The sequence below is a fragment of the Siphateles boraxobius genome, unplaced genomic scaffold (assembly GCF_051911475.1).
Source record: "Siphateles boraxobius isolate OS27281-9 unplaced genomic scaffold, OSU_SipBor_1 19, whole genome shotgun sequence".
Lineage (NCBI taxonomy): Eukaryota > Metazoa > Chordata > Actinopteri > Cypriniformes > Leuciscidae > Siphateles > Siphateles boraxobius.
Window position 1 is genome coordinate 12,986,759 of NW_027508799.1, and position 26,527 is coordinate 13,013,285.

General features: G+C 42.5%; 1 protein-coding gene across 1 annotated transcript; it reads right to left on the reverse strand.

Annotated features, from left to right (window-relative positions):
* Positions 1–996: 996 nt before the first annotated feature.
* LOC143742507 (uncharacterized) lies at positions 997–24,645 on the reverse strand. The gene is made up of 4 exons (XM_077235389.1): positions 24,343–24,645; positions 6,729–6,878; positions 1,781–1,936; positions 997–1,678 (listed from the first exon to the last, which is right to left on the reverse strand). Exons 1-4 carry the CDS (start codon positions 24,631–24,633, stop codon positions 1,523–1,525), a joined length of 753 nt encoding a protein of 250 aa, XP_077091504.1. The 5' UTR covers positions 24,634–24,645; the 3' UTR covers positions 997–1,522.
* Between the last annotated feature and the right edge of the window lie 1,882 nt (positions 24,646–26,527).

Below are 26,527 nucleotides of genomic sequence, written 5' to 3' on the forward strand. Positions count from 1 at the left end.
TCTCAGATCATTATCTAGTCTCGTGTAAACTTCATTTATCCAAGGCTTCAAAGCAGTCCGTGTTACAAATATGTTAGACCTATCACTTCTTTATTAATAATATTCCTGATCAGTTTAATCTCCTCAGGATCCCAGATAGCTTAGAAGAACTCAATATTGCGATAGAAACTTTTGACTCTCTCTTTCCAGCACTTTAGACACAGTTGCTCCTTAAGGATATGCGCTTAAAGAAAATAATCCAAATGCCATGGTACAACAAGCACACTCAGGGCCTAAAGAGAGCAGCCAGAAAAATGGAGCGCAACAGGAAGAAAACAAACCTAGAGTTTTATCGCATTTCATGGAAAGAGAGCACGATTGCATACAGAGTCCTCATAAGCTGCTAGACCTGCTTATTTTTCAACCCTATTAGAAAAAACAAAAAACAAAACCCTAGGTATTTATTTGAAACAGTGGCTAAATTAACGAAAAAATAAAGCTTCCATCCCAAACGTTTCCAAAGCAGCACAGCAGTAATGACTTTATGCACTTCTTTACTTACAAGATTGATAATATCAGGGAGAAAATTAAAACTATCCAACCATTTACAACAGTATCGCATCAGCAGTGCATTGTAATCTCCCTGAGGAAAAATTCAATTCATTTCTATAGGAGAGGAAGAATTTTCTAAACTTGTTAAATCTGCTCTCCTGGCAGGTCTTCCAGCTTGCACTATAAACCTCTGCAACTGATCCCAAATTCTGCGGCTAGAGTGGTCTTTAACGAGCCGAAGAGATGGAGTACACAAGTTCAGTATGGAGTACCACAAGGCTCAGTACTAGGACCGTTGCTGTTCACTCTGTACATGCTACCCTTGGGAGATATCATTAGGAAGGAGTTGTGAATGAGCGGGCCGGAGCGTGTTAAGGGTTTTCGGTTAGAACAGTGTCGTGTAAGCAGCCCCTAAGTTTATAACTAATGATCTTTGCAACAGAAGTGAATCGATGGAAAACAAACTTCAGCTGGACATTAACTTTATTCTTGAACAGCTGTAAAGCCAAAACAATCTCTGTTACTTTAATTTCCTATTATCATTGTAAAGCTGCTTTCAAACAGTCCATATTGTTAAAAGTGCTATATAAATATATAATACATTTTCTTTCATTTCAGATATAACATCATATCACAAAGTCATGCTTATGTCTAAATGAAAAATTTCTTTGAAGGCTTTATAAAGCTTTACAATGATAATAGGAAATTAAAGTAACAGAGATTGTTTTGTTTTGATTGTCCTTATTACAGAACCAGAACATATGAACAAATACAGCAGCATAATTAATGTATTGATCACACATTTTGTCAGAGAAAACATGTTTTGAAGTATAACTCTCATGTAAACTTACGTTTTTGAATCACTAATAAGTCAGATTTTGATGTGTATCAACAAATATTTTGGGAAAAAAAAAACAATTATGGGTCTCTTTCTGATAAATAATGGTTACAATAGTATACCAGAACTTCTTTTCAAAGCTAATTTAACTATTTACAATTCACTGTTTGATTTGGTTGGAACCATTTTGAGATTAAAGTTGTAAATGTGCGGATGCGATTTATCAGATGTGCTGTAAGACACCAGCTGCTGAAGTCGTGCCTTCTCAAGCTCCAACATGGAAATCTGTTGATTTCGTCGATTAACTTCCTGTATATAAAATCCACACAGTGCATGTCATGCTGAATCTGATACTGCACAACAGAAACAAAAACAACAAAAATACCACTATTATTATTACTCATCCCTCACCTTGACCAGTGTGGCATTGCTCCACCGGAGGTTCCAATCTGAACCTCCAGTCTCTTCTGGGGCCAAATTGTTCCAGATACAGGAGTCGCTCATCAAACTACCCAGACTCCCATTAACACGCTGCATACAGGACCGCAGAGCATAGGAGCAACTGCCCTGTAAGGTACAGGTTCATTATTTACACATTTCGGACAGTAATGTCAAAAAAGAAAATCAAATAAAGTACAAATAAAAAAGTTTAGTATGTTTGCTTTCAAATAAAATATATTCTTCTTGCAATGTAAATGCATTCAAATTCTTCATATTTTCAAAGAGGAGTGAATCACATTGATTCTCTCACGGGAAGTGAATCACAGTGTCTATATTATTTCAAGGCATGTGACTGGTTGTTCAATACTGACTTCATCCTTTCATGTGCATACACTTCATGAACTCAGGGTCAAAGCCTGAGTCAACAGACAAATTTGATTATCAGCATTCAAAGTACCAACAAAGCCTGAATAGATTGGTTTGGTTTTGTCAAACTCAAAACTAATCCTATAACCCTGAGTTTGAACTATCATCATAATATAAGCCCCAGTTTTGTATTCTTTTCACTTGAACGTGACATACAATCACAAATACAGAAGTGAGAAGGAGGATCTTCTGTGACGGCTTGTGACGGCAACATTAAGTAGCCTCTGGTTGATGCCATAATGAAACTGTGGCGGGGGAGGCGTGGTTCAGCGAGGTCTGCGACGAGAGAGAGAGTGGAGAGACGAGCGGCGGTAAGTAGGTCAAGTGTAAAATGACTGACACCTGTGTCTCGTGCACCTGAGCAACATCGTCAACGCTTCCGTTCGCTGGAACTGGCGGAAGCTGGCCGACCCTTTGTCTTGGCGCAGCAGCTCCGGGACTTGTGCCGCAAATGGCTGTTGGCCGGAGGAAGCGACGCTGAGGCCATCATCGACCAGGTGGTGCTGGAACAGTTCGTCTCCAGGTTGCCGAAGAGGACTGCCCAGTGGGTCCAGTGCCACCGGCCGGCGTTGCTGGATCTGGCCATCCAACTGGCGGAGGATCAGCTGGCGGCGTGCTCCGGGGTCGGCAAACCCCTGCCATCTGTCTCTCTCTCTCCCCCTGTCTCTATCTCTCTCCATTCCCCTAAACCCGTTCCTTTCCCCAGGACCCGCTCCAATGGACCTCCGAGGGCACCTCCCAGCTGGAAGGCTGGAGCCGAGGGCCCAGCCGGGTCACGAGGATCCGTCAGGGGAGGGGGGCCGGGACACCCTGAAGGGCTCGACGCGGTTCCTGCGCTCTCCCCACGCCAATTCCTTGACCCGCTTCCTGCCACTAGAGTGGCGGGGAAGCCTGGGCCGGCCTGTTGGCGTTGCGGGGATCCAGGCCATTTCGTGGACCGCTGCCCGGTCATGGAGGTTGGGACACTGGTCCGGATCCCGGACGTTCCGCAGGCCGCCCCCGATCAAGCCGGGTTATACCAGATACCTGTGAGTATTAAGGGGGATACCTATCAGGCCTTGGTGGATTCAGGTTGTAACCAGACCTCCATCCATCAAAGCCTGATACAGTCCGGGGCATTGGATACGGGCCGCATTGTTTAGGTGACGTGTGTGCACTGGGATATAGTGGAGTACCCCTTAAAAGCCATCAATATTAAATTGGAAATTATAGACCCGATTCTCCTGGCCGGGCATTCATGAGAACGTGCGCAGGTGGTGCGCGTCGTGTCGGGAATGTCAGTTGGTAAATCCACTGGCCGCCCCAAAAGCGCCATTGCGCCCTCTACCTCTTGTGCAGGTCCCCTTCGAGAGAATTGGTATGGACCTCATTGGGCCATTAGAACGATGGGCACGGGGAAATCGCTTTGCGTTAATTATAGTAGACTACGCAACGCGATATCCCGAAACAGTGGCGCTTCGCACTATATCAGCTAAGAGTGTGGCCGCCCTGTTTCGTTTAAACTCCTCCGTGGGAATCCCGAAAGAGATTCTCACGGATCAAGGCACCGCGTTTATGTCACGTACGTTAAGTGAATTATATGAATTATTGGGACAGGTGGCTAGAACCCCTCTTATTCGCCGTGCGAGAGGTCCCGCAAGCCTCCACGGGGTTTTCCCCCTTCGAGCTTCTTTTTGGACGTCAGCCCCGTGGGGTGTTAGACGTCCTAAAGGAAACTTGGGAGGACGGACGCTCAGATAGCAAAAATTAAATTCAGTAAGTCATGGACCTGAGAGCAAAACTCCACACACTGGGGCGGCTCTCTATGGAGAATTTGCTTCAGGCTCAGGACAGACAAAGCCGGCTGTATAACAGGGGAACTAAGCTTTGAGAGTTCGCACCGGGAGACAAAGTGCTCATTGTACTACTAACCTCCAGCTCTAAATTGTTAGATAAGTGGCAAGGACCCTTTGAGGTCACACAGCGGAGAGGGGATCTCAATTATGAGGTTGTACGGACAGACAGGGGTGATTCACGACAAATTTACCACCTCAACCTCCTAAAAAAATGGAGTGAGGAGGAGTCAGTGTTGCTTGTGATGGCAGTGAGTGGAGAGGAGGATCTCGGGCCCAGAAGCGATCATGAAAGGGAAATCTCTCGCCCTGGCCCAGGGGGGAGATCACGTTACAAAAAGAATTTGCAGATGTGTTTTCACCCCTGCATGGTCGTACTAATCTGATCCAGCACCATATTGAGACAGAGCCGGGAGTGGTGGTTCGCGGCCGGCCATACAGATTGCCTGAACACACAAAAAAAAGTGGTTCAGGCGGAATTAGAGGCAATGCTGGAGATGGGAGTAATTGAGGAGTCCCACAGTGACTGGGCAAGCCCGATAGTTTTAGTTCCTAAAACGGACGGCTCGGTACGGTTTTGTGTGGACTATCGCAGGGTGAATGCATTGTCGAAATTCGACGCTTATCCATGCCGCGGATTGACGAGCTGCTTGATCGGTTAGGCACGGCTCGTTTTTATTCAAAGCTGGCCTTAACGAAAGGATATTGGCAGATCCCCTTGTCTCCCATGTCCAAAGAAAAAACAGCCTTCACCACGCCGTTCGGGTTACACCAATTTGTGACACTTCCTTTCGGGTTGTTAGGGGCCCCGGCCACGTTTCAGCGGCTCATGGACAGAATTCTGCAACCCCATGCTCCATATGCCGCTGCGTAGTTGGATGATATCCTCATCTACAGTAATGACTGGCAGCGGCATGTGGAGCATTTGAGGGGCGTCCTCGGGGCGCTGAGACGGGCGGGGTTAACGGCCAACCCGAGGAAGTGTGCAGTTGGGCGGGTGGAGGTAAGGTATCTGGGCTTCCACTTGGGTCATGGGCAGGTGCGTCCCCAAATTGACAAGACAGCAGCAATTGCAACCTGTCCCAGACCTAAGTCCAAAAAGGAGGTGAGACAGTTCCTGGGGCTGGCGGGATATTACAGAAGGTTTATTCCTGACTATTCGGAACTCACCAGCCCGCTGAGTGACCTCACTAAAAAGGAGGTACCAGATACGGTCCAGTGGACGAAGCAGTGCCAACAGGCTTTTACTCAAGTTAAGGCTGCTCTGTGTGGCGGTCCGCTCCTGCACTCTCCTAATTTCTCTCTCTCTTTTCTTTTGCAGACTGACGCGCCGGACAGGGGGCTGGGCGCTGTCCTGTCCCAGGAGGTGGAGGGGGAGGACCGCCCGGTGCTGTACATTAGTCGTAAGCTCTCAAAAAGAGAAACTAAGTACAGCACCATAGAGAAGGAGTGTTTGGCCATCAGATGGGCGGTCCTCACTCTTCACTATTACCTCCTGGGGCGGGAGTTCACCCTCTGTTCGGACCACGCGTCCCTGCAGTGGCTCCACCGCATGAAGGACACCAACGCGCGGATCACCCGTTGGTATCTAGCTTTACAGCCTTTTAAGTTCAAGGTGATCCACAGGCCGGGGGTGCAGATGGCTGTGGCTGACTTCCTCTCTAGGAATGGGGGGGGGGGGGGGGGGGGCTGCAGGCCGGATGGCTCCCCGGCCTGAGTCGGACGGTGGGGGTATGTGGCGGGGGAGGCGTGGTTCAGCGAGGTCTGCGACGAGAGAGAGAGTGGAGAGACGAGCGGCGGTAAGTAGGTCAAGTGTAAAATGACTGACACCTGTGTCTCGTTGCAGTAATTGGCGTGGGGAGACCGTATAAAGCAGACTGGAACCAGCAATCGAGGAGAGAGAAGGGCTGTGGTCTCGTGGGAAATGGGAAGAGGTCTTTGTGAAAGACAAACCTGATAGAGTATTTTTAAACTGTGAATGAGATTTGTGTTCGACGTGCGCATGTGGCGCCAGAGCTTTGAGTTGTTAAATAAAATACCCACGAGTGTCAGCCAGCTGACCCCGGTCTCCTTCCTTCACACTCACACGACAAGGGCTTTACAGAACCACACATTTTGAAAAAAATGTTTTAACCTAAATAGAATGTTCTGTAAAGAAAACTCTCCTGGTTAATCAAAAACAAGCCTTAGAAATCTGACTTTTGGAAAAATATGTTAGTGTTTTATTTCTATTTTTCTAAGTTGGTTGTAGATGTTTAGTTGTTATGCTTCCAAATTAAATTGCATTTGTATATATATTCTAAAAAGCAAGAAAGAGTTTTGAGATTAAGAAATGTGCAGGGTTTGAATTAAAATCTGCAGGAACAGGCCTCTAGGTGTATACTTCGGTAATACTTTATTTTGATGGTCCCTTTTGAACATTCTGTTGACTATATATCAGTAACTTTGTAACTACATGTCAACTAACTATCATTAGAGAATTAGTAGACTGTCTGCTTAATATCTGCTGACTCTTTATTGTGATGGTCCTCCAACAGATACTCCACTGACTATCAGTAACTTTGCAACTATATGTCAACTTATTCTAACCCTAACCCTAAACCTATACTTCTGTTTTTATGTGACAGGTTTACTCAGGTATGTTTTGTGACGGTACGTACCTCTCCTTCATAGTCTCCCGTGCTAAAGCTAATGTGCCTTCGTAAATTCAGATGCAGGCGATTCTGGTACCACAGTTGTGTTTGTTCCACAACCTGCAGTCCAGCCCACAGGACGTCCTTCTGTCTTTCCAGATCTCTTCGTCTCTTCAGCTGAAAGAAATACCTTAATTTAGCAAAACAGCATAAATATTGAACCTCACACTAAGGTATCAAGACAGTATCAGTATCAAGTGTGGTGGCACAGTAAAAAGAATAAGAATAAAGCATTACGACTAGAGCATATATTGGAGAATATTTCACAAACAATTGTTTGTGATATTGATAATCTGATCAATCAACTGATATTTGGTCATTTTGAGATTACTGCATTGGTCGAAACCTGCCTGTTTGGCATAAAAACAGTTGCTCTGCATACAGAAAATATGCAAGTATTATTTAAAGCAAATATTTAGTTCAGCAAAAATTCTTACTTTTCTTACATCCCGGACGTAAAGTTTTCTTTTTTTGTTGTTTATTTGCATTCTTGGTGATGTGATGTATATTGTGATTGTGTGCTGTTCTCTCTCCCTCTGTGCAGTGCTTAATTGGGATCAGCTGCGGAAGATTGCAATGAAAGTAGTGCTTAAATGCTGGGAAAAACGGCAGTGATGGAGAACTTCTTGTTGTGCTCCGCAGTAATTATCATTGCCGTTCTGTCCTCCGTCTCCTGCCCTAGACATCCAGTTATTGTTGTAGCGTTGTGGTAGCTGTTGGCTTGCAGCAGTATTATTTTAAGAGTTATCCCTGTGTTGCAGTGTTTTCACTGGCCTCTAAAGATCAAGAGACTGTACAGTTTTTGTTACTTTTGTATGTTAAGCTTTCCTTTTTATTAGGGCCCGAGCACCGATGGTGTGAGGACCCTCTTGGAATTGCTCTGTTTATTATTAGGGCCCAAGCCTTGAAAAGGGGAAGGCCCTATTGTTTTCCTAAGGATTATTAAGGCCCAAGCCTTGAAGAGGCGAAGGCCTTATTGTTGCGTTGCAGCAAGGATGAAGCAGAGAGTGAATCCAATCGCAAGCACTTTAATAATCCAACAAACAGAAATCCAGGGAAAACTCAGAATAAGGCACACAAGACACGGAATAAGGAACTGGGAACATCTCACATCAAACAACGACCGACAAACACCAACTGAAGAACAAGGGTATAAATACACAGACAAACAAGCTTAACAAGATAACAAGGGGGCGTGGCTAATCAGAAACACCTGGGGAGACTAATCAACAGAACGGGGAACAGCAAAACATGTAAAGACAGGGAAACACATGACAGACAAGAATAAGGAACAAAACACAACACCCACGCCGTGACATAGCCCCCCCCCCTATGGGCGGCTCCCGACGCCCCTTGAGACAAAAAAAATAAAAAATCACTAAACTTCAGGAGGGTGGTGAAGTGGAGGCGGTCTTGGGGGAGGGACGGAGGTTCGTGGAGTGAGGGCGGACCAGGACCGTGGGTGGAGCAGGCTGAGCAGGCGACCCCTCGGGCGGCCAGGGCGGTGAAGACCCCTCGGGCGGTGAAGACCCCTCGGGCGCCCAGGGCGGTGAAGACCCCTCGGGCGGCCAGGGTGGTGACTCAGGCGCAGGAACAGCAGACTCAGGCGGTGAAGACCCCTCGGGCGGCCAGGGCGGTGACTCAGGCGCAGGAACAGCAGACTCAGGCGGTGAAGACCCCTCGGGCGGCCAGGGCGGTGACTCAGGCGCAGGAAAAGCAGACTCAGGCGCAGGAACAGCAGACTCAGGCGCAGGAACAGCAGACTCAGGCGCAGGAACAGCAGACACCGGCTCAGGAACAGCAGACACCGGCTCAGGAACAGCAGACACCGGCTCAGGAACAGCAGACACCGGCTCAGGAACAGCAGACACCGGCTCGGGAACAGCAGACACCGGCTCGGGAACGGCAGACACCGGCTCGGGAACGGCAGACACCGGCTCGGGAACGGCAGACACCGGCTCGGGAACGGCAGACACTGGCTCGGGAACAGATAACACACACACTGGCTCGGGAACAGACAACCCACACACTGGCTCTGGCTCGGGAACAGACAACACACACACTGGCTCTGGCTCGGGAACAGACAACACACACACTGGCTCGGGCTCGGGAACAGACAACACACACTCGGGCTCGGGAACAGACCACACACACACTAGCTCGGGAACAGACAACACACACACTGGCTCGGGCTCGGGAACAGACAACAAACATGCGGGCTCGAGAACAGACCACACACACACTGGCTCGGGCTCGGGAACAGACAACACACACACTGGCTCGGGCTCAGGAACAGACAACACACACACTGGCTCGGGCTCAGGAACAGACAACACACACACTGGCTCGGGCTCAGGAACAGACAACACACACACTGGCTCGGGAACAAACAACACAAACACTGGCTCTGGCTCGGGAACAGACAACACACACACTGGCTTGAGAACAAACAACACAAACACTGGTTCTGGCTTGGGAACAGACAACACACACACTGGCTTGAGAACAAACACAAACACTGGTTCTGGCCCGGGAACAGACAACACACACACTGGCTCGGGCTCGGGAACAGACAACACACACTCGGGCTCGGGAACAGACCACACACACACTGGCTCGGGAACAGACAACACACACAGTGGCTCGGGAACAGAAAACACACACACTGGCTCGAGAACAAACAACACAAACACTGGCTCTGGCACGGGAACAGACAACACACACACTGGCTTGAGAACAAACAACACAAACACTGGTTCTGGCTCGGGAACAGACAACACTGGCTCGGGCTCGGGAACAGACAACACACGCTCGGGCTCGGGAACAGACCACACACACACTGGCTCGGGAACAGACAACACACACACTGGCTCGGGAACAGACACTGGCTCCGGTTCTGGAACAGACACCAGAACAGAAACAGCCACAAGGACAGACGTAAACACAGAAACAAACATAGAGCGATAAGGTTCAGGCGTGACTTGAACAGTCTCTGGATCGGCAGACGTGACTTGAACAGTCTCTGGATCGGCAGACGTGACTTGAACAGTCTCTGGATCGGCAGACGTGACTTGAACAGTCTCTGGATCGGCAGACGTGACTTGAACAGTCTCTGGATCGGCAGACGTGACTTGAACAGTCTCTGGATCGGCAGACGTGACTTGAACAGTCTCTGGATCGGCAGACGTGACTTGAACAGTCTCTGGATCGGCAGACGTGACTTGAACAGTCTCTGGATCGGCAGACGTGACTTGAACAGCCTCTTGATCGGCAGACGTGACTTGAACAGCCTCTGGATCGGCAGACGTGACTTGAACAGCCTCTGGATCGGCAGACGTGACTTGAACAGCCTCTGGATCGGCAGACGTGACTTGAACAGCCTCTGGATCGGCAGACGTGACTTGAACAGCCTCTGGATCGGCAGACGTGACTTGAACAGCCTCTGGATCGGCAGACGTGACTTGAACAGTCTCTGGAACAGCCTCTGGATCGGCAGACGTGACTTGAACAGTCTCTGGATCGGCAGACGTGACTTGAACAGTCTCTGGATCGGCAGACGTGACTTGAACAGTCTCTGGATCGGCAGACGTGACTTGAACAGTCTCTGGATCGGCAGACGTGACTTGAACAGTCTCTGGATCGGCAGACGTGACTTGAACAGTCTCTGGATCGGCAGACGTGACTTGAACAGTCTCTGGATCGGACGGGACCAGCGGCGAGGACTCTGGGCTGACAGGAAGTACATGCGGTGAGGGCGCTGTGCTGGACGGGACCAGCGGTGAGGGCGCTGTGCTGGACTGGACCAGCGGTGAGGGCGCTGTGCTGGACGGGACCAGCGGTGAGGGGTCTGTGCTGGACGGGACCAGCGGTGAGGGGTCTGTGCTGGACGGGACCGGCGGTGAAGGCTCTGTGCTGGACGGCACCGGCGGTGAAGGCTCTGTGCTGGACGGGACCGGCGGTGAAGGCTCTGGCTGGACGTGGCTGACGTGAAGCTCTGGTTGAACGTGGCTGACGTGAGGCTCTGGCTGGACGTGGGTGACGTGGAGCTCTGGCTGGACGTGGGTGACGTGAAGCTCTGGCTGGACGTGAAAATCCAGCTGGGCGTGGAGGTCAGATGATGACCTGGCGTACCATGGGAGGAAGCTCTCCAGACATCGGGAGAGTGCCTCTCTCCAGTCCAGACCAGAGATATTTGGAAGCTCCCTCGGGTTGACCTCCTTAGCCCCCAGCCGGTAACAGAATTTAATAGCCTCGTCTCCGAGGGACCAGGAAGTAGCAAGAGGAATAAATCCCCACGTGAACTGAAATAAATCAGGGCTATCCAGAGCCAAGGCTGCGACCCGACCCGCGAATTCCCGGCTCATGCTGGAGAGATCAGACGAGGTCCGTGCTGCTGGATTCATTTTAGGGTCGGTCGTTCTGTTGCGTTGCAGCAAGGATGAAGCAGAGAGTGAATCCAATCGCAAGCACTTTAATAATCCAACAACAGAAATCCAGGGAAACCTCAGAATAAGGCACACAAGAGACGGAATAAGGAACTGGGAACATCTCACATCAAACAACGACCGACAAACACCAACTGAAGAACAAGGGTATAAATACACAGACAAACAAGCTTAACAAGATAACAAGGGGGCGTGGCTAATCAGAAACACCTGGGGAGACTAATCAACAGAACGGGGAACAGCAAAACATGTAAAGACAGGGAAACACATGACAGACAAGAACAAGGAACAAAACACAACACCCACGCCGTGACACTTATTGTTTTCCTAAGGATTCTTCTTCTTCTTTTTATTAGGGCCCAAGCCCTGAAAGGGCGCAGAGCCCTTTTGTTTTCCTAAGAATTATTATTATTAGGGCCCAAGCCTTGAAAAGGCGAAGGCCCTATTGTTAGGGATGGGGCCAATCCGATCCAGTATCGGTATCGGCTCCGATACTGCCATTTTTGCCGGATCGGGTATCGGTCAGACGAGGCCGATCTAAATCCGATATTGTGTGTTTACTATTGTGTTAATGTTAAGCCCCACAAAAGCATTATATAGAACCTTTAAGTGTTCGTGCACTATATTATAAGTGTTCTGAAGCCATTCTATAGTACAATGTGAGATAGAAATGAATATTTAAGTAATTAAATTCAAGATCACGTAAACTTTTCCCCTCCGCTGCGGCTGTCAATCATTCTCCATTCAGCATTCAACAGCGCGGCGCGTTCGGTTATGACGGTCAACTCGATGAAACTCTCCAAGATGATTCAATGTTACTATTAGTATACTTGATCTGTAGATAAAGCTCTATGGTTTCGTATAAAATGACTATCTTGCTGGACTTGCTGTACCTTAATCATGTTACTTTTTACCGTGTGTCTGTTAGATCACAACACTGGAGAGCACTATAATTCTTCTTCACAGTAACTGAAATTTAAAACTGTTAAAAGAAAAGGCTGAATAAACTATTGCGTAGATAGATACTGTATAATACACTACGCATCAATATGTCTTTCCTTTGTGCTTGGAACTTTTCAATGCGGACTCGAAGCGGTGCGCGCTGTGAGTCTGTGTTGCTTCAAGCGCATCATTCTGCGCTCGGGATGCGCATAAGCACTTTGTGCCGCACTGTACTGGAGTCTTTCATAATCATATCATAATACTTTTGCGCAATGAAAGATTATTAAATGTCGCATCTATCATATGTTGCTGCCTCAATAAACAGCTGTGCTATACATATAAAAAATGTCTTAATTTTATAGTAGCTAGACTATGTATATACAATAATTGATCTTTTTGATTTTTGTTATCTTGTTTTTCATGAATGTATTTTACAACAATACAAACAGCAATGTGTAACGTTTTACCAGATTTAGTGCTGGTGCCTACACTTATTGTCTCTTATTTGTTCCCCGCTAAATAATGTTTTTTTCACTATGTTCAGATTTGATACAATTATTGTGCACTCGTGATTTTTCTAGACTAAATTTCTAATTTCTAGAGTTCTAATCTAGTGTATAATATAATTTTTGTCATAGGTTATGATAATTTTTTTTTTATTTGTTGTTTTTCTTTATAATGAAGTTGTCTGTATTAAGTAGATTGTGTTTAACAGTGTTTACCAGTTCAACACAGAGTTCTAGAAATTCTACTTGATTTAAAAAAAACTGCGCTGGTATCGGATCCGTATTAGTCGATACTCAGAATATTTGGTATGGGATTGGATCGGTTCAGAAATATGGTATCGTTGCATCCCTAAATGTAATAAATATTGACATGACAATCAATTTGAAACACTTACAGTTGCATATTTATTTTCAGAATGGGATTTTTCCTGTTAATCCTGTTTTTCTGACTTCCTTTTCTAACCTTATACTTACCTCAAGTTGCCTTTTGGGACATATGCATACATGCGTACATATCATACTTGCCTGTTGAGAGGAGTTTATTGCAACATCATATAAAATCAACAATTATAATAATAATAATAATATTAAAGCAAACACAGCTCTGGTATCGGAATAGTATCGGTATCGGCCGATATCCAAATTCAGGTATCGGGATCGGATCGGAAGTGAAAAAATGTGGATCGGTGCATCCCTACCTATTGTTTTCCTAAGGATTATTATTATTATTATTATTATTATTATTATTATTCTAACGACTATACGGGCACTTTTGGGGCTCTTAACGTGCACGAAAACTCTTGAAACTTTGCACACAGGTCAGAACCCGCGGCCATCAGGGCCGGGCTGAAGGTGGTACCCGGGCGTGGCAGGGGGGCTCGACAGCGCCCCCTGGAACGGGGTCCGAAAACTTGGTCCATAAATCAAACACGCTTGCATGTAATAATATGAAACTCGGTACACATATAGATCTCATCGGTTCATATATACTTCATGCTCTTACTTTTTACCCCAGCCCAACAGGAAGTCGGCTATTTAGGGTTGTTTGTAAAACGCATGCAATGGAATTTAAAGTACTTCTCCTAGAGAATTCAAAGAAATGCCACGAAACTCGGTCAGCATGAAGTCAAGACATTGAGGATGAAAAATTGCCAGGGATATCATTTTTGATATCTCGAACGGTTTGGCCGTGGCGAGGAAACGAATTTATGGCGAGAAACGTGAAACAGGAAGTGTGTTATAACTTCAGCATACATTAGCTGATCTTAATGAAACTTCAGCAGTGTGTTCGTTGTAAGAGGCCGATCACATGGATGTGACTATTGTGAGTCAAAGTTATAGCGCCACCAACTGGCAGCAGGAAGTGTGTCACTTTCAAAATGCTTTGAAATCACCCTCTTATTTTAACCCGATTTGCTTCAAACTTCATCTGTATAATGTAAATACACGGCAGATGTAGACCTGTGAAAGGATTATTGATATCTTAGATACTGGTGCCATTGCAACGCATCAAACTTTAATATTCTTTTTGGATGCTTTTGAGACTCTTAGCATGCCTGAAATTGCTTAAAATTGCATGAAACTCGACAGACAGATCACATTTATTAGCCTGTAGACATGTGCAAAGTTTCAGAAACGGGCGTGGTGCAGGGACTCAGTAGCGCCACCTTTTGACAAAAGTGGGGGGGTTAGTTTTATAGTTTTATCTACAATCATAAAACTCGGTACGCATATTGTTCAGATCAAGCCGGACAACTTTCTAATTAACTGTCATTAGCTCAGACCAAGAGGAAGTCAGATATTTTGGTTTGAATATGGTCATTTTCTCTCTCTCTCTCTCTCTCTCTCTGAGCCAATATGGCAAGCCGTTTTAACATTTAATCATTTTACCCTACTAGTCTCTATTTTCATGCTTCTAGTACTTATTTTTTAGATACTAGTATCTATTCCATTAAGTACTAGTACTTATTCATTAGCGACTAGTGCTTATTCTTTAGTACTAGTGCCTATTCTTTAGATACTAGTGCTTATTCTTTAGATATTCTTTTGAATACGTATTAGTAGCTAATGAATAAGTACTGGTATCTATTTAATAGGTACTAGTATCTAATGACTTAGTACTAGTATTTATTGAATAAATACTAGTATCTATTAATAGGTACTAGTATCTAAAAGGTCATTTTCTCTCTCTCTCTCTCTAAGCCAATATGGCAAGCCGTTTTAACATTTTATCATTTTAACCTACTAGTCTCTATTTTCATGCTACTAGTACTTATTTTTTAGATACTAGTATCTATTCCATTAAGTACTAGTACTTATTCATTTGCAACTAGTGCTTATTCTTTAGTACTAGTGCCTATTCTTTAGATACTAGTGCTTATTCTTTAGATATTCTTTTGAATACGTATTAGTAGCTAATGAATAAGTACTGGTATCTATTTAATAGGTACTAGTATCTAATGACTTAGTACTAGTATTTATTGAATAAATACTAGTATCTATTAATAGGTACTAGTATCTAAAAGGTCATTTTCTCTCTCTCTCTCTCTCTCTCTCTCTTTCTCTCTCTGAGCCAATATGGCAAGCCGTTTTAACATTTAATCATTTTAACCTACTAGTCTCTATTTTCATGCTACTAGTACTTATTTTTTAGACACTAGTATCTATTCCATTAGGTACTAGTACTTATTGATTAGCGACTAGTGCTTATTCTGTTTAGAATATTAAAAGTGCTTATTCAATTTTTATGCTTATTTATATTTTCAGAGCAGAAAATCCAAATTTTCTGCTTATTCAATATTGCATCTAAAATGGAAGTGACTTGACGTGTGTGTGTGTGTGTGTGTGTGTGTGTGTGTGTGTGTGTGTGTGTGTGTGTGTGTGTGTGTGTGTGTGTGTGTGTGTGTGTGAGAGAGAGAGATTGTGTCTGTTACAGTGACAAGAGTTTAACCCTTTAAGGCCTTGTTTTTTGGATATATATCTTTTTTTATTAAAAAAAAGTGCATACAACCCATATCTTTTAAATGTATTGTTTGCTTTAAATTAAATTAAGATTGTATGTTTGGTAATTGAACCTAAATAAATTTAAAATTAATGTGCTATATTTCAGATCAATATATTTGTTTTCCTTCATTTTAATCAACACTAACTTTATTCTCATCTGAATTATAAATAACTTATTTCTGTATAAAATAAAAAATCCTGAATAATCCAGACCAACCAGAGCGCACTATTTCTACAACATCATCAGTGCTGAAGCGGAACTACCAGAGCCGTTCGGCAGATAGCCAGCAGATATTTTGTGTCACATCTTGCACAATAACCCTAAAGGCACCAGGGTGGCGGTGCCACCGGCTTTTTATATATATATATATATATATATATATATATATAAATATAGCTGCGAGCAGCGATGAAGGGCCAAAGCCGGCGGTACCGCCACCCCGGTGCCTTTAGGTAACTAAAGGCACCGGGGTTGCGGTGCCACCGGCTTGGGCCCGTAATCGCTGCTCGCAGCTATATTTATTATTATTATTATTATTCTAACGACTATTCGGGCACTTTTGGGGCTCTTAACGTGCACGAAAACTCTTGAAACTTTGCACACAGGTCAGAACCCGCGGCCATCAGGGCCGGGCTGAAGGTGGTACCCGGGCGTGGCAGGGGGGCTCGACAGCGCCCCCTGGAACGGGGTCCGAAAACTTGGTCCATAAATCAAACACGCTTGCATGTAATAATATGAAACTCGGTACACATATAGATCTCAACGGTTTATATATCCTTTGTACTTTTACTTTTTACCCCAGCCCAACAGGAAGTCGGCTATTATGGTTTGTTTGGAAGCGTATGCCCCTGGAATTCGATATACTCCTCCTAGAGAATTCAACCAATCGCAACGAAACTCGGTCAGCATGATGTCAAGACATTGAGGATGAAAAATTGCCAGGGGATTTCTGATATCTCAAACGGTTTGGCCGTGACGAGGAAACGAATTTATGGCGAATAATGGAAACAGGAAGTGTGTTATAACTTCAGCATACATTAGCTGATCTTAATGAAACTTCAGCAGTGTGTTCGTTGTAAGAGGCCGATCACATGGATGTGACTATTGTGAGTCAAAGTTATAGCGCCACCAACTGGCAGCAGGAAGTGTGTCACTTTCAAAATGCTTTGAAATCACCCTCTTATTTTAACCCGATTTGCTTCAAACTTCATCTGTATAATGTAAATACACGGCAGATGTAGACCTGTGAAAGGATTATTGATATCTTAGATACTGGTGCCATGGCAACGCATCAAACTTTAATATTCTTTTTGGATGCTTTTGAAACTCTTAGCATGCCTGAAATTGCTTAAAATTGCATGAAACTCGACAGACAGATCACATTTATTAGCCTGTAGACATGTGCAAAGTTTCAGAAACGGGCGTGGTGCAGGGACTCAGTAGCGCCACCTTTTGACAAAAGTGGGGGGGTTAGTTTTATAGTTTTATCTACAATCATAAAACTCGGTACGCATATTGTTCAGATCAAGCCGGACAACTTTCTAATTAACTGTCATTAGCTCAGACCAAGAGGAAGTCAGATATTTTGGTTTGAATATGGTCATTTTCTCTCTCTCTCTCTCTCTCTCTGAGCCAATATGGCAAGCCGTTTTAACATTTAATCATTTTAACCTACTAGTCTCTATTTTCATGCTTCTAGTACTTATTTTTTAGATACTAGTATCTATTCCATTAAGTACTAGTACTTATTCATTAGCGACTAGTGCTTATTCTTTAGTACTAGTGCCTATTCTTTAGATACTAGTGCTTATTCTTTAGATATTCTTTTGAATACGTATTAGTAGCTAATGAATAAGTACTGGTATCTATTTAATAGGTACTAGTATCTAATGACTTAGTACTAGTATTTATTGAATAAATACTAGTATCTATTAATAGGTACTAGTATCTAAAAGGTCATTCTCTCTCTCTCTCTCTCTAAGCCAATATGGCAAGCCGTTTTAACATTTTATCATTTTAACCTACTAGTCTCTATTTTCATGCTACTAGTACTTATTTTTTAGATACTAGTATCTATTCCATTAAGTACTAGTACTTATTCATTAGCGACTAGTGCTTATTCTGTTTAGAATATTAAAAGTGCTTATTCAATTTTTATGCTTATTTATATTTTCAGAGCAGAAAATCCGAATTTTCTGCTTATTCAATATTGCATCTAAAATGGAAGTGACTTGACGTGTGTGTGTGTGTGTGTGTGTGTGTGTGTGTGTGTGTGTGTGTGTGTGTGTGTGTGTGTGTGTGTGTGTGTGTGTGTGTGTGTGAGAGAGAGAAAGATTGTGTCTGTTACAGTGACAAGAGTTTAACCCTTTAAGGCCTTGTTTTTTGGATATATATCTTTTTTTATTAAAAAAAAAGTGCATACAACCCATATCTTTTAAATGTATTGTTTGCTTTAAATTAAATTAAGATTGTATGTTTGGTAATTGAACCTAAATAAATTTAAAATTAATGTGCTATATTTCAGATCAATATATTTGTTTTCCTTCATTTTAATCAACACTAACTTTATTCTCATCTGAATTATAAATAACTTATTTCTGTATAAAATAAAAAATCCCGAATAATCCAGACCAACCAGAGCGCACTATTTCTACAACATCATCAGTGCTGAAGCGGAACTACCAGAGCCGTTCGGCAGATAGCCAGCAGATATTTTGTGTCACGTCGTGCACAATAACCCTAAAGGCACCAGGGTGGCGGTGCCACCGGCTTGGGCCCGTAATCGCTGCTCGCAGCTATATTTATATATATATATATATATATATATATATATATATATATATATATATATATATATATATATTATTATTCTCCGAAATCAATCACATTTTCGAGGGCCTAAACATGCACAAAAACTCACGAAAATTTGAACGCGCGTCAGAATTGGCGAAAATTTACATCTGATATTCGTTTCAGAATTGGACGGGGCAAAATGGCTCGATAGCGCCACCTATAAAGGTTCAACGGAGTGCCCTCTCCCGCTACGTTTCAAGTACATGTATGAAATTCGGAACATGTATGTAATGACCCAATACCTACAAAAAAGTCTCTTGGAGCATATCCCTAAACACAAGAGGAAGTTAGCCATTTTGATCTTCCTCTCCGATTTTTGTGCAGTTTTTGCCATTTTCAGGCCTCGTACTTTAACGAACTCCTCCTGCAGTTTTAATCTGATCATCTTCAAATTTGGTGAGTGTAATCTAAGTCCTTTTGCGACGTTAAATTGCGAAGATCTTGAGTTCTCGTCAAAGGGCGTCTCCTCGGCGGCCTGACAAATTTCAGTGTTTCGCCATGAAACTGGAATTTGCTGTAACTCAGGCACACAATGTCCAATCTGCCCCAAACTTCACACATTTGATAAGAGTTCTGTCCTGAACACATGTCCATGCTCATATTCAGTTACAGTCATAGCGCCACCTGCTGGCAACATGAAGTGACATGTTTAAAACTGTTGTGGACTCCTGAAAACATATAAAAAAGTGCCAGCAAGTGCTAAACATGCTAGCAACATACTAGAAACATGCTAAAACATGCTAGCAAACACTTAGCTAAGTGCTAAAGCATGCTATTACTAAAATTAAATAGGAATTTGCTGTAACTCAGGCATGGAATGTCAAATCTGCCCCAAACTCCACACGTTTGATAAGAGTCCTGCCCTGAACACATCTATATGAGAATATTCAGTTATAGTAATAGCTCCACCTACTGGCAACAGGAAGTGACATGTTTAACACTGTGATGCAGTACTACCAACATATTAAATATGCCATTGAGTTATAAACATGTTAGAAACATGTTAAAACATGCTAGCAATCCTTAGCTAAGTGCTAAAGCTGCTTTGAAACAATCTACATTGTTAAAAGCGCTATATAAATGAGGGTGACTTGACTTTACTTGACTAAAGCATGCTAATGCAATGAAACAGGAAGTTGTTGTTACTCAAGAAGGCAATGTCCAATCTGCCCCAAACTTCACACATTTGATAAAAGTTATCTCCTAAACACATGTCCATGCTCATAATCAGTTATATCATAGCGCCGCCTGCTGGCAACAGAAAGTGACGTTTAACACTGTTCTGGACTCCTAATAGGTACATGCATGTAATGACCCAATACCTACAAAAAAGTCTCTTGGAGCGTATTCCTAAACACAACAGGAAGTAAGCCATTTTGATCTTCCTCTCTGATTTGTGTGCAGTTTTTGCCATTTTCAGGCCTCGTACTTTAACGAACTCCTCCAACAGTTTTAATCTGATCATCTTCAAATTTGTTGAGTGTAATCTTAAGGCCTTTGCGACGTTAAATTGCGAAGATCTTGTATTTTCATCGAAGGGCGTATCCTCGTGGCCTGACAAATTTCGATGTTTCGCCATGAAACAGGAAGTTGCTGTAACAAACAATGTCCAATCTGCCCCAAACTTCACACGTTTAATAAGAGTTCTGTCCTGAACACATGTCCATGCTAATATTCAGTTACATTCATAGCGCCACCTGCTGGCAACAGGAAGTGACATGTTCTACACTGTTGTGGACTCCTAATAATATATAAAAAAGTGCTAGCAAGTGTTAAACATGCTAGCAACATACTAGAAACATGCTAGCAAACACTTAGCTAAGTGCTAGAGCATGCTATTACTGCAATTAAATAGGAATTTGCTGTAACTCAAGCATGGAATGTCAAATCTGCCCCAAACTTTGCACATTTGATAAGAGTCATGCCCTGAACACATCTACATGAGAATATTCAGTTATAGTAATTGCGCCACCTACTGGCAACAGGAAGTGCCATGTTTAACACTGTGATGCAGTACTAGCAACATAATATGCCATTGAGTTATAAACATGTTATAAACATGTTAAAACATGCTAGCATTTTTTAGCTAAGGGCTAAAGCATGCTAATGCAATGAAACAGGAAGTTGTTGTCACTCAAGAAGGCAATGTCCAATCTGTCCCAAATTTCACACGTTTGATAAGAGTCCTGCCCTGAACAAATCTACATGGCAATTTTCAGTTAAAGTAATAGCGACACCTACTGGCAAAAGGAAGTGACATGTTTTACAGTGTGATGCAGTACTAGCAACATAGTAAATATGCCATTGAGTTATAAACATGTTAGAAACATCTTAAAACATGCTAGCAATTCTTAGCTAAGTGCTAACGCATATAAATGCAATTAAACAGGAAGTTGTTTTTACTGAAGAAGGCAATGTTCAATCTGCCCTAAACTTCACACGTTTGATAAGATTCCTGCCCTGAACATATCTACATGACAATTTTAAGTTAAAGTAATAGCGCCACCCACTGTCAAAAGGAAGTGACATATTTTACACTGTGATGCAGTACTAGCAACATATGCCATTGAGTTCTAAACATGCTAGAAACATGCTAAAGCATGCTAGCAACACTTATCTGAGTGATAACGCATGCCATTATCCCCATAATAAAGGACATTTTTGTAAGTGACTTTGACATACTCCTCCTATATTTACCTACTTAAATGCACATTGCCCACCGTGCTCTGTCTTCCTAAAGCCAACGGTTGGAGGTGACACGGGTGCGAGGGCCCTTTCAATGCTGGCAGCTTTAATTGTAATAAATCTGCATTGTTTATCATTTTGATCTTTCATTCAAAAATATCCAAAAATCGAACCTTTCACTGAAGTAAAAGAATTGAAAGTGCGGGGGAAATCACATTATAAAATAAATGTTTTTCTCCAAAACACATTGGCCACAAATATTGGCACTCTTTTATTAAATACTTTTTGCAATCTCCTTTTGCCAAGATAACAGCTCTGAGTTTTCTCCTATAATGCCTGATGAGTTTGGAGAACAACTGACAAGAGATCATTCTTCCATGCAGAATCTCTCCAGATCTTTCAGATTCCCAGCTCCATGTTGGTGCTTCTTCTCTTCAGTTCACTCCACTCATCAGGTCTGGGGACTGGGACGGTCATGGCAGAAGCTTCACTTTGTGCTCAGTTACCCATTTTTGTGTTGATTTTAATGTTTCTTTTGGACCGTTGTCCTGATGTAAGATCCAACCACAGTCCATTATAAGATTTCTAGCAGAGGCAGTAAGGTTTTGATTTTTTATCTGTTGGTATTTGCTAGAATCCATAATACCATGTATCTGAACAAGATGTCCAGGACCTCCAGCAAAAAATAGGCCCACAACATATAAGATCCAGCAGTACATTTAACTCTATGCATGGGGTACTTTTTATCCCTGTTTACTCCAAACACATCTGGGGGGTTTGCTGCCAAAAAGCCCTTTTTTTGTTTCTCTGACCAGAGAATCTGGTCCCTTTCGAAGTTTCAGTCATGTCTGACAACTGAATATGCTGGAGTTTATTTTTGGAGGAGCGAGGAGGATTGTTCTTGAAACTCTCCCACACTAAATGTGGTGATGTAGGGGTTGTTTGATAAATTTTTTTAGGCTTTCTGACCCCCAAGACTCAAGTAATCTCTGCAATTCTCTATCTGTGATCCTTGGAGAGTCTTTGGCCACTCAAACTTTCCACCTAACCGTGCATTAAGAAAATATAGACACGTCCTCTTCCTGGCAGATTCGTAACATCTTTAGTTGATTGGAACTTCTTAATTATTGCCCTGATGGTCAAAATGGGGATTTTCAATTCTTTATCTATTTTCTTACAGCTACTTTCTATTTTGTGATGGTCAAAAATCTTTTGCTGCACATCAGAACTGTTTTCTTTGGTTTTACTCATTGTGATTGATGATTAAAGGGTTAGTTCACCCAAAAATGAAAATTCTGTCAGTATTTACTCACCCTCATGTTGTTCCAACCCCGTAAGACCTTCGTTCATCTTCGGAACACGAATTAAGATATTTTTGATGAAATCTGAGAGCTGGATCACTCCTCCATACTAGTCCATAGGCTTCTTCAGGGATTGAAACTTGCCGGCCTCGAAAAGTTATTAAAGACATTGTTAAAATAGTCCAAGTGACTACAGTGGCTCAATCTTACGTTTATAGAACGATGAGAATACTTTTTGTGCGCAAAAAAACCAAAATAACGACTTTATTTCAACTATTCATTTCCTTCTCTCTGGGCCTCGAGTCAGTTGACGTAGTGTAATAGCGTAAGCTTCTGTTGTGATATGTCACACGCATCACCCACATGAACAGCGTCGGCCAATAGTTAGCCTACGTGTGACGTAGCTGTGTTTTGCTGAAAAACATTTATTTCATAATGTGATTTCACATTATGATTTCAAGAATAAACAATGCAGATTTATTTTTTACGGCAATTTTTGATCATATTTACCAGGGGTCCCATTCATTCTGACCACAACTGTAAGTGATTTCATCCCTTTAGCCAAATTAATTTTGTTTATTATTTTGGCCTGAACCCCTCCTGAAGATCAGGGGTCCCTGTTATTTATGTTGTTTTGCGAATAAAGAGTCTTTGTTCTGAGAATATACTCTCGCCCTCGTAATGATTGTCTGTGAGCTTGGACAGGACAGGGGACGTAGCTGTTAAAGACCATAGTTCCTTATTTCTTTTTATCCTTGTCACTGACATCCCCAACCCTAGACTGGGGAGGACATGACACTTTTGTATCTAATTTACAATTTTATTTGTCTATGCCATGAACTTCACATATGAAAATCCAATGTTTAGTTGACCATGATAAACTTTCTTTGTCACAGCTGCAAACATGACGGCTTTTTTATTCCATGAGAGTCACGTCTTTGTTTCCAAATGGACTGTTAAAGAACACGGCACACACGTCTTATGGAAACCCTGTGGAATTTAACCAGTCAGATGATGACTTCAAAACTCCAGGGCTGCATCCAAAAACTCAGGCAGCATTATCAGGCATCAACTTTGCATGCAGCATTTGCGCACGAAGGTACACCACAAAATGGATTTCAGACAGACTTCTGAGGCAGTGTAAGAGTTTAATAATCTACAGCAAAATAGAGTGAGTTTTGGTGAAAACTAAGCAAACATTTAATTACTTCAACAGTAATTTCTCACCAGAATGACATCAGAATTGGAAAACATGGGCTATTTTTCATTTTTGGGTGAACTATCCCTTTAAGCTTTTGGACGCAGCCCTGAAGTGTTTACAATTTTGTGTGTACCTCAGTCATCTGAGGCTGAGACTAATAGGTTGCCTTGCAGCCGTTTAGAACCTTAGCTTAACCTTAGCTACCGTTAGCAATTATCCAGAACATATTACGTCTAGCAACCAAACATCTTAACAACTGCAATGCAACCACTTAGCAATGCCCTAGCAACCAGAACACCTCAGCAACCATCAAAGACATGCTTAGCAACAACGGAGAACACCTTGGCAAGTATTTAAAAAACAGTACATGGCCTACATAGTTCTCATTTTGTCCAAGCCATCTACCTTCCAACCTCGTTTCAACCTGTCCAAGTATGCAAACTACATAAGTCTTAAACTTTTAGACAGCAAATGTCAGACAAGGCTTTGGCAAATTTACATTCAACATTTGTCTTTGCAAACCATTTCATTTTTAAGTTTAATAACAATAGACTGGCCTGCTTTTTCCAAGAGGAGGTTTTATACGATTTGCTCCCTTTTGAGAACTGTCCCATGCCATCTGAGGAACACCATCCGTCTCTTACCCAGTGGAAGCAGTGCAGAGCATCAGGGCTGTAGAGGCTGTTTTGGAGAGGGATGATGAGGACGGTATAAGAGTCATCACATGCCATGTCTATAAACGGCGTCAAGATATAAACACAAAATGAATATTCGGGAGAGAGAGAAACAAGAAACTGAGAAATATGCAGCCTTGTGAGATTGAGCGAGAGAGGGAGGGACAGAGGGTGGAACAGATGAAGAAATGCAAATAGATATTCAGGAAAATTTCTATCAAAGCTAATGATGAACAGCATTTGCGGTTGTGCTGGGTGCATTACCCGCACTGCAAAACCAAACCATCTAACTGCACCTACAGATGATAACAGAAACCAGAGTTTGGAAATGTATGTTACTTTTTTGGTTAGCAAATAACAGTCAATAACAAAACCTGAGCTGTCAGTTGAGCAGTCCTCCCATCATTTTGCATTCCTGTTCCAACATGTTGGGGAATGTGACTGAACCTGGTCTGAAATAATAACAGGCGTGTTAACACAACTATTTGAAAATAAACCAATACAATTTTAGATGTAATACCAAGGGTGTTGACAAAACTGAGCGTTTGGACCACATTTATAAAGAAGCTAAATTTATAAAGAAATGCAACTTTGCAATTGAAACTGCTGTTCATTTACAACTTAAATTTTACATTGGTTGCAGAAGACTTGAAATAGAAAAACATGACACAATTTAGATTATTTAAGTGTATGTTTTTAAGCATTACTCCTCATACTACTTTAAATGTCAATACAAAATAGACCAACTCTATAAATTATTAGGTGTCTTTAAACTACAATATGTAAGAATTTTGTATCAAAATGTCCAAAAACCACGTTATATATTTCTTTCAATTATATATTTATATTATCCAAAATGTTTCCAAGAATTTGTAAATTCAGAGAAATTCAATTTAACAATTTTAAATAGTTGTCCACAACTATTGGGAAATCTTGGGACAAGTGTCCCTTGTCACTTGGCACCTCTCAATGACATAATATCTACGTTATCCCTGGTTTCCGCTTGTACTGCTATAGTAACCATGGCGACACATGTGGACAACTGCGTAATATTTAGCGGCATGCTGTTGTTGTTTTGTTCAAACATTATGGACCATGGCAAGCAGCGAGGCAACGAGGATCAATATCGGCGTGGCGTTTTCGAGATGCCGAGTGCTTCGCGGCATCTCGACTTGACATAGACGCCGCTCTTGCATGTGCTTTATTAGACAGGTGAGCAAATGTACATAAAACAAATAAATGTTAAATAGCTCAACATGATAAAATGTTAGAATATGATCAGTATGTTATTCTAATGTTGATCTAGCTTACTGCTAGTCTAATATAGCCAACAAACTAACACATAGAATAACATTATAACTTTCAACACACTCAAATGCTGTTTAGTATGATAGTGTAACGTTAGACCAAGTGAAACAGTGCTGCGTTACCTCACAAGTTTAATTCGTCAAATAAACTTACCTGTGTGAGTAGTATTTCAGCTCTTGCGGGTAGTTCGGTAGAATTAATGTCCTCATTCCTTTAACTGTTATATCCGTGTGTGGCGTGTGGCGCTGATATCTGTCTCTCATTAGCAATCGCACCCTGCTTTATACCACAGTCATGTTAAAAACATGAATGTTTTTCACTCATTCATACTTCATTCTTACATCCTTCAGCATGATGAAAAAAATCCATGATTCCGCTTATCACTGCGTCATGAATCTATGCCCTTGTTATTGTAAGAGGTTAGCGACCCCTAGCGGCAAAAAAAATAAAAAAAATCATATTGTAACTTTAAACACCTTGTGAAATTTTTAATTGGGTTTATATAATCCCTCTATATTTGTGACAATCTTGCAATGGATCATGCTTGAGTCACACACACTTCAACATTCAGCATGCAAAACACAACAATGGTAACAATAATATTTTATTTAAAGTAAATTATCAAGTAATTGGTGTGGTTGAATCAAGATGGCGCCGGTGTATGTGGCCGCCTATCTGTGACGTTGTCTATCTATGTTTTAGTATTTATGTTATTGTTAATAACGGGTTTTGTTAAACACACGTCCTCTTTGCTGGAATACAACCGTTCCCAGCTGCTATCCATCCAAGTTTCGGTTGAGACCTTTTTTAAAATGACTATAAAGATTCAGATTTTCCTCCACCACCA